The sequence below is a fragment of the Pygocentrus nattereri genome, chromosome 19, assembly GCF_015220715.1.
Source record: "Pygocentrus nattereri isolate fPygNat1 chromosome 19, fPygNat1.pri, whole genome shotgun sequence".
In the NCBI taxonomy this organism is placed as follows: Eukaryota; Metazoa; Chordata; class Actinopteri; order Characiformes; family Serrasalmidae; genus Pygocentrus; species Pygocentrus nattereri.
This window is the reverse complement of record NC_051229.1, coordinates 15,861,781-15,882,762: the sequence shown is the minus strand read 5'-3', so window position 1 is coordinate 15,882,762 and position 20,982 is coordinate 15,861,781. Positions and strand designations below refer to the sequence as shown.

The window sequence follows — 20,982 nt, the reverse complement described above, 5'->3', positions numbered from 1 at the left end:
CAAACTTGCTGACACTATTGTAGCCAGCAGGTTAAATTACCAGTGACTAAATTGGGGAGACAGTTGGGTAAAAACAAAACAAAAAAATTATACTCTATCAAGTTGTACTATGTTGTAATTATGCCCAATTAAAGTTTTAAGAACTTTGACAAAAACTAAATTTGTGCAATAATTTCTCATTAGATTAAATGGGATATTTGCAAACAAAAAAAGCTTGTCCAACCTAGCAAAATTTACGACAAAAAGATGCATTTGTGGGTTGAGCATGGATAGATTATTTATAAATCATTTTAGAAGCTATACTGCCATACTTTAGCCTGTAATATATTTAGAGAAGACATCAGCACAGGTTTGTAAACCTCTTTGTAAAACAAAAGAGAATAAAGAATAATTCTAAAACAATAATAAAAATCCTGTTAACAGTTTCAGTCACCCACAACAGAACAAACACAATGTCACTAAGAAGGCCTCGTAAACAATGGTAGTACTGATCCAATCAGTTTTATTGTTGGTCTGTTTCCACCTTAATAAAGAACAAAACACAGCAACGAGAAGTCATAAGAACACCAAAAAGAAGACACATTAATATCTCAGAGACCAATCCCATCACCCCCCATACCCACACATGCTGTAACTCGTTCTCTCACTAGCTGACACTGCAGAAGCCCCAGTTTAGAGGAGGGACCACTCAAAGGTCTGGTACAAAAAGAAAAAAAAAATTTACCATAGATCAATCACGAAAGATCTCTCACAACCTTTCTGTAGCTTCATTTATTTGAGGAACATCACTGAGAGCAACACTGCTGAAGCTTTATTGAGGCCATGTTCACATAGAAGACCCACATTATGGAGCTTTATGAGACCGCAGCCTTTGAGTTCGGGGCTTCTATACAAGGTTGGGTTGGTTGTGATGATACTTTTTATTTTTAAGGTGGGTAAATAAAAGCATAATAACAGACTGTTAAAGAGCAATTCTACCAATTTGTTTTAAAATTTTTCCAAAAGTCAAGCATTGAAATGTAAACAAAGTCATTCCAAGTGGTTTGCTGTGAAATGGGGTGTAGTGGAGATCAGACTCTGATATCTTTACAACAGTGGTGATAGGAACCAGAGGTCACCAAGTCTACAATGCAAATACAGCCATTTGTGAACTTATACATCTTGGGACTGCCTTTGGGCACTATTTTACCTTTCTAAAATTCTGCTAGTATTTTGTTTACATCTTAAATTAATTATACAGAAATCTGGAAACAAGGAATTCCGCTTTAACATCCACAGCATTTGCACACCAGAGGTCAATCAATCAATTAAAAGCATGGATTGGTAGAGCTTAGGACATGTTTAAGGTTTCTTGTGTTGGTCTCCTTTTGTCTAACACCAAGTGTACTTAGAAATACGCTATAAATAAAGACACAGAATACATGTAAAAATGACAGTGAGCAAATATTAGCGAATAAGTCAAATGTTTACAGCTTATGTAGAGATGAATCAACACAGAGATTTGTTACAAGGTCATTACAGAACAGAAGTGGGTAATAACTAGTTAAATTTAAGCAGTTAGATGGACTTAAGCACCTTCAAAATGCTGCTGTTTCAGTTATACGCAAGTATATCTGTGAGAAAAGGAATCTACTTTTTACTCAGTTACATTTCCTACTTTTACATCTACCTGAGTCTTTATAGCAATGAATGAAAAGTATTAGAACTTGAGAATGGTTTTAGGCTCCGCTACCCTCCCCTGCTATAGACAGAACAGTGACTGTCAGCTACTGCTAACATGATGTGGGTCTGAACTGGCTAACACGTGTTGTTTTGACTAGGAAAAGGGTTCTGAACAAAAGCGTCTGCACGCAATACACGTACTCACTCACATGCACAGGGAAACCATAACATCACTCTGATCAAACTGCTGCATTTCAGAAACAACCTCGCTTAGCTTAGCTTTCAATCTACAGTCTCTATCAGAAATACAGTGTAAACAAGTGAAAATGATCTTACTGTCACTTAATGGTATTATCATAACTTCAAAATTCAAAAAGACCAGTAGGAATAATGTTTTAAACTCGATTTCAGAGTCCAGTTCTCATTTCAGAATGTATAACCACTTGGATGGAAGGGTTATGTATGAAGTACATTTTGACATGTTAGAATTTGATTTGATGTTTTTACTAACACTAATGACCTTTACTAGCTCACATTGAACATCTAACTTATAAAACTATGGATTAAAAGCTTTTCATAACTCTCAAAACAAAAAAAGAGTCCCTACAACACCTCCTGTCTCCATACTTTAGCAAAGTCCTGGATTGTGTGCTCCCATAATCCCCCCATGTCAGATACAACAGTGGGGGTGTGAACACCGCTACAGAAAACACATGCATCCGCACAACCAAAGCAATTAATATGAGCCATATGCATGACAACAAAATGTCACGCGGTTCAACCACAATATCCCCAAATCCGACAGAGCAGCGCTGCACCTTAATGATCACACTGTAGACAGAAAGCTCCTGCTGAAGAGACGCTCAGCCGCGTCTGCGTGTACAGTATGTAGACTAAAAACGCCACGGCAGGTCCCTTTAGTCCAAATCTACACTCAGTGTCTGTGCTTTAAAGCAGCCCTTGATACACTGTACAGCCTACATTCATTAATATGGAGGGAGTGCGGAACAATCACAGTGAGTAAGAAACATATCTTAATTGGCTGCTTGATGTGTGGAACGTTCTGGAAGAAGGCTCAGAGCGTGGTTCAAGCCATATTTGCATGAAACAGAAGTGAAGCCCAGACACAACTCAGAAAGGGAAATGCAAAATCAAGGATAGAAATGCACCGCAAAAAATGATACAGTTTTCAAAAGTTTGTACACCCCCAGTCAAATAATGTTCTGTTGATTTGCTAAATGACAATGAGTTTCTCTACAGTGGACAAACTTATTGAAAACATCTTTGCCCAATTTTAATGCACAATTTTGATTTATTAGCTAAATTTAGCATGTAATTCAGCTAATAAACAGTTATTGTGCATTCGAATGTGCAGAAGTGTGTTCTCAGTAGAGGATGTGCAACTTATTTTACATTAGAAAATCAACAAAATATATAATTTGACTACACTTTTGCACAAATATGCATCTTGGCAAATGAATACAGCTTAAATCGAGTCAATACATCTACTATTTGAAAATTTGAAATTGTTGTAAGGATATGAAAACATTATTTGTGACTTATTTCTAGATAATTTCAAACTTACTTGCAGTAACTGTATACAGTGAAATTGACATTATATTGGAGAATAATTAGGTTTCAAGACATAATGCATACAAATTTGCTTGTTCAAGTAATAATGCTTGTCCCCTTAAATCACACACTTTTATAACCTAGCCAGTTTGCATTGAAGTCCCTTACTAAAAACTAAGCCCTAGTATGTGATAAGCATGGGATTTTCAGGGGTTAAAACAAGCAAAATGCTAATATGACAAGTTCTTACACAAATTACTTAATAAAAAATAATGAGAAATAATCTTATATTATTACAACAATCTCTTATTTAGAAACATTATAAGTATTGACTAGATTTAGGATGCTTTCAATTGCCAATATTAAATTTCTTGCACATTATAAAAGAGTTGCTAGACTAAAATGCTTATACAGATAGTCACTGCAGGAGTGGCTAACATGCTGACAGATAGCATCCATTGCTATAAAGGAAAACTCATGTTGTATATGGACAGTATTTCCTCTGTACTGAGAAAAGAAGAACAGAAAACCTTTGGCTCTAAACATACTATCATAGAAGGCAATGGGAAGCTGCTAAGTAACTTTCAAGTTCAGGTTTCCTGTTCTTTTCTGCTAAGTGCAGGGAAACATGCCAGAACTAACGGCCGTCATAATGTGGTGTTTGTTAGCATCTTAGCCTCTGCTGCTGTCATTTAGTCTATAGTATAGTGCATAGTGCATCATATTCCTTAAGTCGTCCTGTGTTGTTCTTTGCTCTCAGTAGTAAATTTCATGGGGATGTAGTGTCCTTTGTGATGGGGATTTCATGATGTATAAATCCATGTCCACAATATTTGGGACAGTGTGTAAAATGCTCACATGAACAGAAAGCAGTACATTTTGTTTGACTTGTATTAAATAGAAAAAAGGACAAAACATAATACTTGATCACTTATGAATGTCAGTATTTTTTGTACATTTTACTAATTCCAAATATAATGCGTGCAACATGTTCCAAAAAAGTTGGGACAGGAGCCTGTTTACCACTGTATTGTATCACCTTTTCTTTTTCAATAGGAGACAGGCAGGCCAGTCTATCACTTTCACTCTCTGATTACGCAGCTATGCTGTTGTAACATGTGCAGAATGGTTCCTGGTGCTGCCATGTTGAAATAAGCACGGACATCCCTGAAAAAGACGGCATCTAAAAGGCAGCATAGGTCTAAAATATATACTTTTCAGCATTAATAGTGCTTCCACACATTCCATGCCATGGGCACTAATACACCTTGATACAGTTACAATCACTGTCTTTTGAACTTGCTGGTAACAATCTGGATAGCCGTTTACTTCTTTAGCTCAGAGACCATGGCCTCCATTATTTCTAGAAATAATCTGAAAGGTTGACTTGTTCGACCACAGTATATGATTCCACTGTGTATCAGTCCATTTCAGATGAGCTCAAGCCCAGAGAAGATGGTGGTGTTTGTGGTGTTTCTTGATGTTGTTGACATATGGCTTTTGCTGGATTACCTGACTGTTTTAATAATATTATACAATGTAGAGGGGAAAATACCTAAAATTCAAAACTCATCAAGAAACATTGTTCTTAAACAGCTGGACTATGCATTTTTTGGCAAAGTGGCAAGCCTCTAGCCATCTTAAGACTAGGCCTTTCTTGGTTGCTCCTTTTATACCGAAGTAAGAATACATCATTTGTTTTAAAAATGTTTTCTTGAACATTTAACAACGTTCCTAGTCTTAAAATGCCCCATTACCCCATCACACCCCATCACTAAATCACAGCTTTCTGTTTTTACTTGCATTTCACATATTGCCCCAACTTTTTCGGAACTAAGGTTTATATTACTTTTCGTTACTACCTCTGGTTCCTGTTTCTGAGAACGCACACTGTGCTCCTACTGCTTCAGTAGCCCACATGCATAAAAACTCAATATACATGTGCTTTGCCAGCCAAACAGACAAGAATCACTCTGCAGTTCCAACCTCCATCAATGAATGAAGCATATTAATTAACAACATTTGCAACCAAGTCTATGAATTAGTCACACTATGTTAATTAGACTTTTAGTGTTTTAATTAATGCTAAGGTTGAAATGAAGAGTGCTAAATAGTGTCACTGCCATGAGAAAATCTTGGATCTCAGCTCACTGAAACTTTTTTTTCTTCCTTTTTAAACACTTTACTGGAATCTAACACTCCATCTATATGTCAACAGGTTATTTTTATGGCTCTGAGAGAGTAAAAAACACATAAACACCTTGAATAATTGTTAAAGCAGTACAGTGTAACATCGACCTCTCATGGAAAATCAGAGTTTTCTCATGACAGCAATCATAGGCTTTAGATAAAAAAAAATGATGGGTCAAAAAAAGCTAATTTCATTCATTGTGCCGCAACAAGGGTTATTGGTATTGTGATATAAGCAGGCATCAACAAGAGGGGGCTGTTTTTTTCTTTTTTGGGGTTTTGGGCCACATTCGTTAAAGCATTATTGCACTACAAAGAGGATATACATAACTCTAACCCAAATAGATAACTCTGCAAGACCTATGAGAACATTCTGCCACTACAACGAAAATCGATACAAATGTTCCTACCAAGGGTAATCTGACTGCCATAAGAACCAGCCTCAAACACACAGGTATAATTGATCAGTCAGTCAGGAGAACCTGCCCTGCAATCAAACCGTAACTGATTAATTATGTTAACGTCAACTCTGAATATATTAAACTAAGTCATATATTAGTGGCAACGTCAGAAGAGTCAGTTTCTCCCCCCTCAGGGAGACGGAGATCAACATTGTAACTAAATCCAAGAGTGAAGGGAGAGAGAAAAGACGGTTCAAAACACAATTTTGCTTGAAAGAAAAAAAGAACCTCTAAAAAGAGAAAAGAGTGAGAAAAATGACACTATCATTTCTGTCCTTGGAGGCCCTCTTTTGCTCTCCTCTGCACCTCAGAGCTTGGAGCAGAAGAAGTGACGTCACACAGGGATCCACGGGTGGTGGTGGTGTTGATCGGCGACTCTAATCCCGCCCCCTGTGGCCAGCCCCGTGTCGCCGGTGTCGCCGGTGCTCGTGGTGGGATCTGTGGTGTTGCCGACGGTAACGGTGGGACCTCCGCGCTGGTTAGAGAGAAAGATGAAGCTCATGAGGATCGTATTAGCAAACAATGATCAGATACAGCACACACAGTGAATGTAAAAAGGACATTAAAGGTAAAATCCCTTAATTTTTCTGCAATACTGCTTAATGCAATCTTTAAGGCAGAAGCAGTCATTCAGAGACGTTTAATGTGAAATGCTCCAGGTCAAAGTGGTGGTGATAGAAACCAGATGTCTGAAGCATTTAACAGCTCTAAAAGCTACCTCACAGGAAGCTGCCTGATACCTGAGATGATGGTTTAGAGAAGGTTTTGGGCTAAAATGTATTTTTAAAGCCACTCAAGGCAGAGGAGTATATGCAGGGTGCTGGAAAATAGTGTTCCCCAATAATTCAGAATTATCACCATTACATATAAAAACTCAAATGACTATATTTGCATTGTTATAAAAATAGTAATAAATAATAATTCAAAGTTTTCTTTAGGGACTGTTGCATGTACTTCTCTGCCATAAATTTTAAAGGAAAGGTTTAAGTAAAAATCTCAAAACTAAATGTCTCAGGCTTCAGGCAGTATATAGCAATGTAACAATTTCATGTAACTTTCCATGAGGGAGCTTTTAGAGGCATTAAATGATTCAGAAATGTGGTTCCAATCAGTTGCACTCTGAACAACTCTGTCTAAACTAGGGCATTTCACCCCCAATTCCAATGAAGTTGGGACGTTGTGTAAAACAAAAATAAAAACAGAATACAATGATTTGCAAATCCTTTTCAACCTATATTCAATTGAATACAGGATATTTAATGTTCATACAGATAAACTTTATTGTTTTTTGCAAATATTCCCTCATTTTGAATTTGATGCCTGCAACACGTTATAAAGAAATTGGCACAGGGGCAGCAAAAGACTGGGAAAGTTGAGTAATGCTCAAAAAACACCTGTTTATAACATTCCAACATTGGAACAGGTGAACAGATTAATTGGAAACAGGTGAGTGTCATGATTGGGTATAAAGCGAGCATCCCTGAAAGGCTCAGTCGTTCACAAGCAAGAATATGGTGAGGTTCACCACTTTGTGAACAACTGCGTGAGCAAATAGTCCAACAGTTTAAGCACAACGTTTCTCAACATGCAATTGCAAGGAATTTAGGGATTTCTTCATCTACAGTCCATAATATCAAAAGATTCTGAGAATCTGGAGAAATCTCTGCAAGTAAGCAGCAAGGCAGAAAACCAACACTGAATGCCCATGACCTTCGATCCCTCAGGCGGCACTGCATTAAAAACCAACATCATTGTGTAACGGTTATTACCACATAGGCTCAGAAACACTTCAGAAAACCACTGTCAGTAAACACAGTTTGTCGCTCCATCTACAAGTGCAATTAAAACTCTGAAATGCAAAGCGAAAGCCATATATCAACAACACCCAGAAACGCCGCCAGCTTCTCTGGGCCCGAGCTCATCTGAGATGGACTGACACAAAGTGGAAAAGTGTCCTGTGGTCTGACGAGTCCACATTTCAAATTGTTTTTGGAAATCATGGACGGCTTGTCCTCTGGGCCAAAGAGGAAAAGGACTGTCCAGAATTTTATCAGCGCAAAGTTCAAAAGCCAGCATCTCTGATGGTATGGGGGTGTGTTAGTGCCCATTGGATGGGTAACTTGCACATCTGTGAAGGCACCATTAATGCTGAAAGGTACATACAGGTTTTGGAGCAACATATGCTGCCATCCAAGCAACGTCTTTTTCAGGGACGTCCCTGCTTATTTCAGCAAGACAATGCTAAGCCACATTCTGCACGTGTTACAACAGCGTGGCTTTGTAGTAAAAGAGTGCGGATACTAGACTGGCCTGCCTGCAGTCCAGACCTGTCTCACATTGAAAATGTGTGGTGCACAACATACGACAACGGAGACCCCGGACTGTTGAGCAACTGAAGTTATACATTAAGCAAGAATGGGAAAGAATTCCACCTACAAAGCTTCAACAATTAGTGTCCTCATTTCCCAAACGCTTATTGAGTGATGTTAAAAGGAAAGGTGATGTAACACAGTGGTAAACATGCCCCTGTCCCAACTTCTTTGGAACGTGTTGCAGGCATCAAATTCAAAATGAGTGAATATTTGCAATTTTATCCATTTGAACATTAAATATCTTGTCTTTGTAGTGTATTCAACTGTATATCGGTTGAAAAGGATTTGCAAATCATCATATTCTGTTTTTATTTCTATTTTATACAATGTCCCAACTTCATTGGAATTGAGGTTGTACACTATGGGGGTGTTGGGGGGAAGGTCACTGTGGTTATAATGAGATGGTCAAGACAAAAGTCCAGGACCACTTCCCAAATCCTTTGTGAGTCAATTCAGTTGCATGATACAATCTAGAACTTTGTTAGGTCTTCCACAGCATACATCACTCATCAGCTGAGCCTACTCACACTTGGTGCAGATGATCTTGGGCCTCTCCCAGGTTCCGTTGGGCCGGCAGCGGGCCGTGGGGATATGTCTCTGGAAGAAGCCGTCGGCACATTGGTAACGCACCACCGAGTGAATGTCATAGTGAGACCGCCTCCGACCCACTAGGTATGCATTTTCCACAGCAGGGGGAGTTCCACACATCACTGATGTAGAAAGAGTGGATACAAAGAAATGGTAGACAGTGCATGTATTAGAAATACTGTCCTGTGGTAATAAGCAGTTTATGGAGTGGCAGTACATATTGGTACAAAGTAGCTGTGATTTCACTGTATGATCCTGAAACACTATGTCATATAGTGCCATAAACTACATAAACATAATGTATAAAGAGTAGTTTTAATGTGAAATGGAGCACTGCAGAGAAACTTGCTGACTCTGATTTGTCTACAGTGGTCCAGGGCTTGCAATCTTTATAACACAAATTTATCCAAATACAACCATCAGTGAACCTACAGTGTCTTTTTGTATGTACAGTTGTTAATAACAAAATAGTAGATCTGACAAAAGAAAGATATTTTGGACAGTGTTTTGCTGTACAATGCCATGCAAGTACCTCTCTGTCACATTTTAAAAAGTGTGTTTTTGGCTAAAAGCTTATTTTAAAACTATCGTAAAATGTCTCAGGCATCAGTCAGCATATTCATAACCATTTAATATGATGAGGCAGCTTTTCATGACATGAAACACTTCTGACATCTGGTTCTTTTAAGCATTGCTGCGGACAAGTCTGACTCTTTCTCTAGAACAGAGCACTTCACATCAAACCAGTTAGAATGACTTTGAAGCTTAATGATTTAATTATGCACACATTTTGAAAAATTGGTGGAAGTCCTCTTTAACAACTCAACAACAGTGTGTTTAAGGGAAGTGTCTGATGATGCATGGTGCTATAAGTTTCCATTACAGCTACATAAGCGTAATCGCAGCTTACCTCTGAGGTTTACAAAATCTATATACATAATACCTACGGGAATGTGGGGGGCATTTTTTGCTGTTGTAATCATATTTTAAGGTGCCACTGTGTGAGTTAAAGTTGGAACCAAATGTACTGTGAGGCACGTTTCGCCAGGAAACTAAGATCTTATTACCTTAGCAAAAATGCTACAGACAAACACCATAGAACAGGTTCGATTTCGACTTTGTCACTCCAACACCAGTCACTTGACATTTGCTCTCAGACATTTGTTTTTGTTTCAGCAGAGCACCATATGGGATAAAAGGAGGCACAGTCGCCAGAGAAGTAGACTTACACACACACACACACACACACACACACACACACACACACACACACACACACACACACACACTCACACACACACACACCCACACACACTCCTCAGGGACAGTGGCGCATTGCTATGTGCTGGTGGCAGGCCGCCAGGGCCTGTATATCCTCTTGTCTGGCTCCAGTCGTGATAACTAAAGTTTTAATGCTCTCCCACTAAAGCTTCATTGCCCTTAACCCCCTTCCCCCCACCCTTTTTCATACAGGAGGCTGAAGGCCGGACTGTAAATCTAGCCCCATTCTCAGGAGCACAGAAGGTTACACACAGAGAGACAGAGCCTAGGATACACCACAAAAGAAGACTTGGTGGGACTGGAGTGTGAAGCTTAGAGCTGAGACTGACAGCCCCTGAGCCGCTTGAGTGGTGTGTGAATGCTCCCTCAGAGACGAGGTTAAGACTAAGGCTTCCTTGTGCTGGAGCCTCAATAAGGGAGAAACTGAAAGTGTGTATATCCGTTAGCCATGCTAGTGTGGACAGAGAAGCTGTGTGCACTACAGGGGTCTGAGCTGCTGTTTCAATGGCATGGCTTTGAACAGGATGGCAGTGTCTGTGGAGCAGGGCTTTAATTGGGCCTGAAATTCTGGGTTCAAACCTGAATAGAGCCCTTTAAAAATCTGTCCAGACTTGTTCTCCATCTACCTGAGACCAAACAAACTCAGCATTCATAATAGGAGCAACTTGTAGCCCCTTTCTGCTGGCACCCTAGTGGCCATTCTACCTGCAAAATGTAAAGCAATCTGCATATCTGTAATTAATATTTAATTAATCAAATACAATATTCTGTTATCAGATTAACTAGGACACTGTTGGCTCTCTGTGTATGAAATGTTGTGTCTCTGTGTTTTGCTGCTAGTGAGAAATGAGGATGAAATAGGAGGAATGAGAAACCCCTGCTGTGAAGACAATCCTGACCTCTCCAACTGTTGCTTACAATGAAAATGAAGATGTAGTTTCCTTTGTTTTTTTTACACATACCATTGCTACAGAAATATATTCCATCAACAGTATTGAAGACAAGAAATGCTCCTAATCACATTACTGTTTAAAGGGGAAAGGTCACCATGTAGAGGCACTGAAAGCCATCATCAGACTATCAATAAAAAAATAACAACTGAAAACAATGACAAACAGTGCTGCTTTCTAGTGGCATCAGTATTACCAAAAAAATGAGTTTCCCACCAGGAGAGTAGACACTGAAGTTAACCTACATCTGATTTCCGCTATTTGTGTTCAAAAACATGCCAAAATTATTTGTTTACTTGTTGCCTCAAACAAGTAGGTAGTCTAATATAGGCTGATGGTTTATGTTAATAATTACATTAATAAAGCAGCGTTGTTCACACTATCGCAGCCAATTCACATTGCACACAAGATTGGACTACTCCAATGCTCAAGCTGCAAATCACCCATGACAGGAATTTAAATAAACAGCCCAAACCCACATTAACGGCTTCTTTTTATTGAAGAAAACCTGAAATACTGATTACCATCATTGGCTCCATGTTTGAAGGTTAGCTCAGTCTGGTGTCAAACATTTGCCATTCCAGGCAGGGCAGCAAACTGCTCCATAAAAAATGAATGACACAGATGCGCACAAAAACCTCATTTACCATGATAAAGTGAACGCTTTTATCATATTTACAGCTGAATTATAAATGTAAAATACTGCAAGTAGTGATGCACAACAGATGGGAGTCCTATTAAAGTCTTACGAGATCTCCCAAAGTCCTAACATCAAGGGGTCATGAAGGGTCACACAGGGAACAACGCAGCAGATTTTTAAATAGGAATGCACTTTGTCTTTTCATGTATAGATATAATGCATTGTTCTTACATTGGCATTACAGACCTTGCTGCCAACAACATGAACAGGCAAAAGACTGTAGCATGTAAAAGTTTAATGTAATAAAACAAGTGAGAGAGAAACTAAAGTGGGGGTAAATGCAGACTAAAATACATTATAGGTGGGGAACAAGCTATGAGAATGTTGATCATGTTTGAGAAATTATGTATGACAATTCATGTCAGATTCGGTCGGGTTCAGATACTTCAAGCTCTCCTGTGGAGCGGTTTGGGAATTGAGGTGCATAATGTAGAATAACCAGAATTGGTTAACTTTTCCTGAAAACTATTGCCAATCTACCTTCAATCAGCAAGCACAGAAAAAAAAAACACCCACACTGTGTGATCTTATAATTTGAACCGTAGCTGAGAAATCTCAAAAGACGGCAGAGAGCACTCACTTTATATTGTTTGGACTACAGCTGCCATTGATTGACAGTCATCATGAAATTGAGATCTTCATGGAGTTGATTAAGTGTGTGGTTGAATGAGACAGGTAAAACACGATCAATAACCACTTACAGCTGAAATCAGAGACCATTCAGAGGGAAGTATGTGTGCTTGCCATGGAGACACTGTTATGTCAAGGCCATGTAAAGTGCAAAAAGCCATAAGCTCCAGGCAAATGGTGTCAAAATCAGTAGATACGGAAAGTGAAGGTGCTAATGAAGAAAACAGTGAAGGTCTAGCCTGAATATATCACAAAGACATATCTGTTCCAAATAAGCACTGTTCCACCTGGAGGAACTTTGTGGAACCTTTAAGAGGAAACTAGTTCAGCATCATTAGATGGTATTGGTCAGTGCTGCTTGCAGAAGTTGGACTTTGAGTGGAGTTCCTCATCCTCACCTGTGCCCTTCTTGCAGATGTAGGGCAGGTTGTAGTTACAGGGCACGTCGTTCCACTTGCCATCCTCTCGAGAGAGCATCACTACGCAGTCTTCTCCGCCCGCAAAAAAGTTGTCCGGCTGGTTCTCCCGCCAGTTCTCGTACACCTGTAGCAGCAGAGAGAAACTTGTACTCAGACTGGAGGGAGTAACTGAGGAGAGATCCCATTCTGGACAGTCAGGGTAATTCAACTAAGATCAGACCACGACTGTTCAAAGTGAATCAGTAGAGATTTATTTCTTATTGACCTGCATTCTTTAATAACAACTCTTGCAAGTTTGGTAAAGACTCCATTTCACAGAAACTGTTTTACTAGTTTTTGCCAAAAAAGACCTCAATTAAAAGTGCTATTCTTTCAAATGATTTTTAAGTGGGTATATGTGTTTGTTGTGTAATTTAACAGGGACGTACTGATATGAAAATAGTGAGCTGATGCTAATATCTGATCTTCCTCATGTACATACAACTGTAGGCAAAATTAACATCCATAGTCAATTACATGATAAGATAAAATAAGTGTCCTCTACAGAAGACACATCATCGACAGAGAAAACAGTTAGGTATTGCTAACTTTTGCACATTTTATTTTGTTTTTTTTAATATGTGCAGAAGTGTGTTCTCTGTTCTCTTTCTTTCAATTTTCAAAATCAACAAAAAGTAATTTGGCAAGGGCTGCCTAAAATGTGCATATGACTATATATGCCTGTATATAGTTATTTTTAAAGGGTTACAAAGACAGTAAAATTCATAAAAGGTAGATATTTTATTAACGTTTTGTAGTCGAGAAAAAGTACAGGAGATAACAGCTGCATCACAGTGAAGTGTGGTGCAAGTCAGTCATAGTATAACATTGCTAATTTATAATTTTATAGTTGGTAATTTACAGTTAACATGGTACTGTAAATTATTATTAATTAATGCAATTAGTAGCCAGTCATTTTACATTGTCTTGCTTACAGTATACATTTAAGAATCTGATTGGTTGGCTGAGCAGAACGTTTGCTGGCTTTAGCTGTCATACTATTAAACATGAAAGTCAGCTCAAATTCACATTATAAGGTAACTGATTACACTGCTCAGCTTGAGGACACCAAAATTCACCCATTTCAAACTTCTTAGTGCAGTCAAAAGTTACATCACAACTGTGAAAGTAATGTAATTCAGTAGCCAGTAATATGGCTACTTTACAAAAATACAAAAGACAAGTTGTTTTTGCAATAAAATAGTAAATACAGGTGTTAAATATTGTGACATCCTGGAAGTAATTAACGGTGCATCTGAAATTAACAGCACACTGTAAATGTAAGTATTTATAGATCGTTGTGAGCTACAATTTCTGTAAACCTTGTCCAACCTCACAACAACAGCTTTAAAAAAGTGCATTTGTGGGCACAGCATGGACAGGTCAACTGCTCAGGAGAGCCAAACTGTGACTGGTCACAATGACCCCCTTCCCTGTCACTGATGACGCTATAAGGAGGGTTTTGGATCAGTGCGGTTTTGAGTATGCATGTTAGATCTTTCAGCCAGTGCTCACCAGGTCCATGTTGTCTGTCCACTGGAAGTCTTCCTCCACTGTTCTGTCATTCAGCCCAATCCACACGTTCTCATGGCCCAGACCTGACAGATGGAGGGTAATGTTTCAGTGTAGCACACAGTTTCATGACGCACAGCCATATGACTCTCTACTGAAAATGCTGACCAAACCAACAGTCTGCAACTGAAAGTATGATCATTTGAAAGGTTATATAACGTTTGACACAAACCCAATCCTAATAAAGTTGGGAAAGTAGGTATAATGCAAATACAAACAGAAAGCCGTAATCTGTAAGTAATTATTGGCCTGTGTTTAATTGAAAAAAAAAAATACAAAAAGCAGGATTTGATGTTTGAACTAATTAACATTATTGTTTTTTGTATATATGCACAATTTCATGCCTGCAACATGTTCCAAAAAGTTGGCACAGGGACATGTTTACCACTGTATTACCTTATCTTTCGTTTTAACAATGTTAAGTAAGCGTTTAAGAGCTGATGACACCAATTGATGTAGTTGCGAAAGTGAAAATTTTTCCCATTATCAGATGTGTAAGTTAGCCACTAACACACCCCCATACAATGATAGATGCTGACTTTTGAACTTTACACTGGTAACAATCAGGATAGTCCTTTCCCTCTTTGGCTATTTTTACAAAAACAATTTGAAATTAGACTCGTCAGAGCACAACACGTTTCTACTTTGAGTCAGTCCATTTTACATTGGGCTTTAGCTCAGAGAAGTTGGCAGTGTTTCTGGATGTTGTTTATATATGGTTTTCGCTTTGCAGAACCCAGTCTTAACTTGCATTAGTAGGTGCAATGAAGAACTGTGTTTAATGACAAGGTTTTTTTTGGACACATTTCCAAGATCATGTGGTTATATTCATTACAGAAGCATGTTGACTTTTAATGCAGTTTCGTCTGAGGTGTTGAAAGTCACAGACATTTAATTGGGTTTTTTGGCCTTGCTCTTCATGCACAGAGATTTCTCTAAATCTTTTGACCATAGAGGATAATCATTGTAAATGCTCACTGAAGAACACTGAACTTAAACTGTTGATGCATTTTTTGGCAAAGTGTCCAGCCTTGACCTCCTCTAAAGAACTCAACCTTTTCTGAAAGATGTTTTTATATCCAAGCATGACTACATTGGCTGTTTTGTTTTAGTTTGTTTTTGGAACATTTCATAACATTTCAAGTCTTAAATTGCCCCTGTGAACTTCTTTGGAATGTCTTTTTGGAAGTTTAAAAGGTAAAACATTAAAAGTCTTGTCTTCATATTGTTTTCATTTCAATAAAGGCCAAAGTGAATTTACAAATCACTGTTTTTCACTGTCTTTGTTTGCATTTCATACACTTACCCAAAAATTTGGAATTGGATTTGTACAATGAAGTAAAGCTATGAGTAGTGAGATTTTTGTTATTCTGTGGCTTCCAAACCCAACTTCCCAAACCCAAATATTAGTGGAATACTCCAGTTTTTCAGCCTTAATCTGTGGCATTAGTATTAGACTGTTAATTACCATGGACAATAATTTTGACACTTTTCTCTGTACTTAAAAAGAACGGCTCACTTAAAACTCACTTATAGTTGAAGCCATTGGGCGTCAGTTATAAGTGAGTTTCAATGAATTCTGTGAAAAAATGTTTGGGTAACATTTTATAATAAGAGAATATCAATTAATGGTATTTAAGAGAGTAATTATTATTACTAATAATGTAGTAATGATTATAAGCTACTAAATAATATCTAAAATAACATTAATTCCTATTTCTATCATTAATTAATGGTTAGTTCTGACATTACAATACCTGTTAAGTAGTGCATATTACTCTCTAACACTGGTAATTGGTGTACTCTTATTGTAAAGTGTTACTGATGTTTGAAATATGTCACTATTTAATGTGAATTTGAAATGAAACTTTCCAACATGACAAACTGTTTTAAGAAAGCTGTGCTTAACAAATCAACATTCAGATTGCAACAAACAGCAGTTCTGGTCACATCAGTATGTTTGACTAAAGAACTCACAAAAGTGAGGTAAATATTTAAAGCAGTATTTCAGGGAGTTTGGAGTCAACAGCTTTTCTTTTTTTGTTCTTTTTTAAGTAATGTGGTAATTGACAGTATGACACAGATGCAGCTGTGACAGACCTGTGTCATTACAGGCCTGTGCCATTACAAGTCCTGTTGGTATGCTTGTGAGAGGGCTTCTCTTTTGTTTTGTGGTTTGTGTCCTGGGCAGTTTTCTTTTGTTCTTTTGGGCATGATGCTTCAGTTTGTTTGTTTATTTTGGAGTTATTGTGGTCTTCAGGTTTTTGTCCTTGAGATTTTTGCACCAGACCCTTAAGTTTATTTCTTATTAAAATCATTTTTTTATTTATTCACTGTGTGCTTCCCTTTTATTTGTCATGATAATGAGCCAGTCATGACACAACAGATCGAGATTAGGCTATAAATTGCTGGAGTATTCCTTTAAACCCACTGCGAAGAAGCAGCAGAGTGAGCCATATGAATTACCGTTGAGAAAGTCCTGCTCCATGGTGGAGGTAACGCTGGTCAGGTGACCGCTGTGCTCTCTGCAGTCCTTCTCGGCATCCTCCCAGGTGTGCCGGTGGGGGAAGAGCCTGTAGCAGTGACCATGAAACTTCTTCCAGCCATGCTCACAGCCCTCAGTGTCTGGAGAGAAAGAGACAGAGAAAACAATGTGAAACATTGAGGCAGAGAAACAAAAAGACAGAAAGACACTGAAAAATTGGGAAAAAATAATACAGAGATACATGTTTTTCTTTGGACAGCAACAATTTACACCAGTCACTCCATTAAAAACACCTACCATGTTTCTACACTCTTTGTCCATTTTATCACCTCCGCTTACTATATATGTGCACTTTGTAGATCTACAATTACAGACTGTAGCCCATCTGTCTCTTTGTATACTTTGTTAGCTCCATTTCACCTGTCTGGACCCCTACAGGACCACCACAGAGCAGGTATTATTTGGATGGTGGATCTTTTTCAGCACTGCAGTGACACTGACATGGTAGTGGTGTGTTAGTGTGTGTGTTGTGCTAGTGCAAGTGGATCAGACACAGCAGTGCTGCTGGAGTTTTTAAACACCTCAGTGTCACTGCTGGACTCAGAATAGTCCACCAACCAAAAACATGTAGTCAACAGTGTCCTGTGACACATTCATGAAGGACCAACACAAACTGCAGATGAGCTACGGTCTCTGACTTTACATCTACAAGATAGGAGTGTCTAATAGAGTGGACAGTGAGTGGACATAGTGTTTAAAAACTCCAGCAGCACTGCTGTGTCTGATCCACTCATACCACCATACCAACACAACACAACACAACACGCCACCACATCAGTGTCACTGCAGTGCTGAGAATGATATACCACAAAAATAACACATGCTCTGTGGTGGTCCTGTGGGGGTCCTGACCATTGACGGACAGGGTGGCGGTTAACAAAGTAACAGAGAAACAGATGGACTACAGTCTGTAAATGTAGAACTATAAAGTCACCTATTTAGTAAGTAGAGCTGATAGAATGGACAGTGAGTGCAGATATAAGGTGATGTACTTAATGAAGTGGCTGTTCTGTGTATTTTTATACTTATTCTTCTGTCTTTTGATTTAACAAATGAATCCAATCATAATAGGACTATAGAATGGTACAGGCTACAATATCAACCTCCGCAACAGAACATTTTAAAATGTGTTCCACCTTTAAGCAATAAATCCAGCCATAAATGCGCTGACATTGATCAGTTGTGCAACTAGACTAACAGGATTTGCATTGACAAAAATGTTGTTTCGCCATGTTCAGCTTACTTTGCTAAACTCCTGTATTCAATTTCTACCCTAAGGGGGCTCACAGTGCGATGAAATGTTTATGTGAGTGAAATCTGTGTACGTGTGGTGCTGATAGTGGGTGGGGGAGTTTATGCGAATGCTGTCAAACTGTAACCCTGGCAGCTGGTCTTTGGTTCACACCAGATGAGTGCAATGAGGGAGCTGCTATTAGAAGTGTGCAGGGTGCTAATTAAGACTCCATCAGTATGACGCTTTCAGAGACACACTGGGAATTCAAATGGAGTTCAAATGCATAATTTACCCTCTCCAATCCTCAACACACTTCAGGAGCTTCACAATGCTAACTCACGTCAGCTCCCAGCTCAACAGCACATAAGTGATTTTGTCTCCATTAGTTCAATGGACATTATTGTAATAAAAATGTGAAATATCCTATATCTCAAAATCAACTTTACTTTAGAGATAGTTAGAAAAAAGGTAGAAGCAAAATAGTCAAAGGAGCTTCACACAGCTCAAGTGTCTCTATCCAGTGCATATTCATATTTGGCAATGGGTTTCTGTCTCTTTGGTAGCGTTTTTCTTCATGGCAGGTAAACAAAAGAGACATCCTTTCTCTGATCAGCTTCCACAACAAAAACAAGAGCAGGAACAGTCTACTGTTCATCTTACAAGTTCAATGTAGCAGTTCAAACAACTCATTTTGACATTGCATGAAATGAGTCCACTAATCTGAAGGAAATATAGAGGACAGCTTTGGTTGTTGGATGAGTGCGCCTAGTGGATCAGTGTTGTTTTGCACATTCGTGTCAGTTCAGGGGCATGATCTCTTCAGACTGCTGTCAGATATAGGCCACATTAAAAAGATCATTTGAACGACTAAACAACATAGTCAAATTTGGGCAATAAATCAGATCTGGGCCGTTTTTGCCCAGAGAACATGGCCACTAATATTTCCACGCTGTACTTCCATTCACACAGCACAAGTTTTAGAATAACGTGTGAAGTGAAGAAATAAAAAAAATGTTAAATAACACATACAGAATGACCAAAAAAGTTTAGCTTTAATCTTCTGTTTTAGAATCTTCAAAGTCTTTCACTTTGATGCAGTTCTTTCATTCTTGGCCTTCTCATGAGGAGCCAACTGATGTGCTTCTCCAATGAGGCTGTAGAAGATCAATAGAAAGTACTGTAAAAAAGGATGTGAGTCCTGATTTCTTTTATTTTTGAGTATTATAGTTATTGGAAGGGTTTGGTTGCAGTTATTGCTGTTGAAGGTGGCAGTCATTAAATTGGGGTTGGGGGCAAATACTTTTTTTTTACAGATATATACTTTTTTGTATATACTAATACTTTTTCATACAGATATTGCAAAACTTTTTTCTTCAATAAATTAAATGACTGTTTTATGTTTACTCATGCTGTCTTTGTCTTAAATCATATTTTGTATGGAGATCTCAAATCATTAGTTTGAGAAGTACACAAAAATACAGTAAGTCAGGATAAATAGTGGCTTTGTATGCCAAGACCTTGGAAACCTATGAAAACACACACATTTGTTCAAGTGTCCACACTTTTGACCAGCGCTATACCTCCGGCCAGGCTTAGGCCTACAGATACCCTGCAATGTGACCATATAACTTTCTTTATCACTATAATAACAGTTTATTAAGCTCGTAAAACTGAACAGTATAAGACGCTGTCCTTGTATCTGGTCCTCAAATCACAAAAGACCGCTCTCACTGACTCATATGTCCTCAGTATCTCAATTACATCATCTTCATGTGTTTTGCCCCTGTGTTGCAGTAGCTGCATTATTAGAATTCATAAATCATCATTAGTGTGTGTGTTCGTATTTGTGTGCAAGTGTGTGTGTGTGCACTCGGAGGAGGACAGGCTGGATTGTGGCAGAAGTGTAAAGCTGTTGAGATTAATGGCAGCGTGGGCCGCAGGGAGTGGAGATGAATGTCACGCAGACTGCAGAGTCAGGCAGCCGTGTAACAGATATGACCCTACTGAATTCATGATGCAAATAAAGTTAGATTAGAATGCAGCTATAATGAGTTTAATTCTTTGTCAAAAATCAGGAGGTTTTTGCCAATGCGCTGTAAACCTCAATAGTAGCTAGAAAAGAGTGCATTTGTGGGTGGAGCATAGATTACAGTGCACATAAACAAGAAATCAACACCAGTGAATATGCAGCACTAACCTCAAGCTAAATAAGAGCAATCTAAACAAAATAATACAGATGTTAAATGAAGAACTCAAACTTACACAATTTGCCCCTTAACCCAGATCAGCCAAGACATGTTTGTTGTCCAAAATTAGTTTAGTTTTGCCCTGTAGCAATGAGGCTAATATAGCCAACAGGGTTCCAAGACGGTTGCCACTAATGTTTTTAGCTATGCAACATACTTTTATCTGTTTTTATTGAATCTTATTTAACACTTTATTTTGAAGCAAGAATGTGATAATTTAGCCATGCAATTTGCACACTGCTTACTGATGTACTTAAGCTTCCGTTGCTTGTTAGCTACTTTAGCCTCATAGCTCAGTAGCAGTGCGGGACACCTGTTTTGGAACTTTCCCTAGGTATATAGGTGAATAGGTAATAGATAATGCTATCATGATTGTGTATTGTAGGGGCATTAACGAAAGGCTCAGTCACCACCATGAGAACTTTGTGTGATTGAATATTCCAGTGGTTTTAAAATGATGTCTCTCAATGCACTGCAAGGAATTTAGTGATTTCATCATCTACACTACATATCCTTGTTAA

The 20,982-nt window shown here is 38.5% G+C and overlaps 1 protein-coding gene across 1 annotated transcript in view; it reads right to left on the bottom strand.

The window, feature by feature from the left end:
• Window positions 1–485: 485 nt before the first annotated feature.
• The window catches only part of ncana (neurocan a), a 169,842-nt gene continuing 149,345 nt past the window's right edge, over window positions 486–20,982 (bottom strand). The window contains exons 11-15 of the mRNA XM_017697127.2: window positions 16,903–17,061; window positions 14,380–14,462; window positions 12,805–12,949; window positions 8,785–8,967; window positions 486–6,360 (exon numbers count right to left, since the gene is read on the bottom strand). Coding sequence (XP_017552616.1) covers window positions 6,263–6,360; window positions 8,785–8,967; window positions 12,805–12,949; window positions 14,380–14,462; window positions 16,903–17,061 — 668 coding nt within the window. The 3' untranslated portion in view covers window positions 486–6,262. The remainder of the gene's footprint in view (window positions 6,361–8,784; window positions 8,968–12,804; window positions 12,950–14,379; window positions 14,463–16,902; window positions 17,062–20,982) is intronic.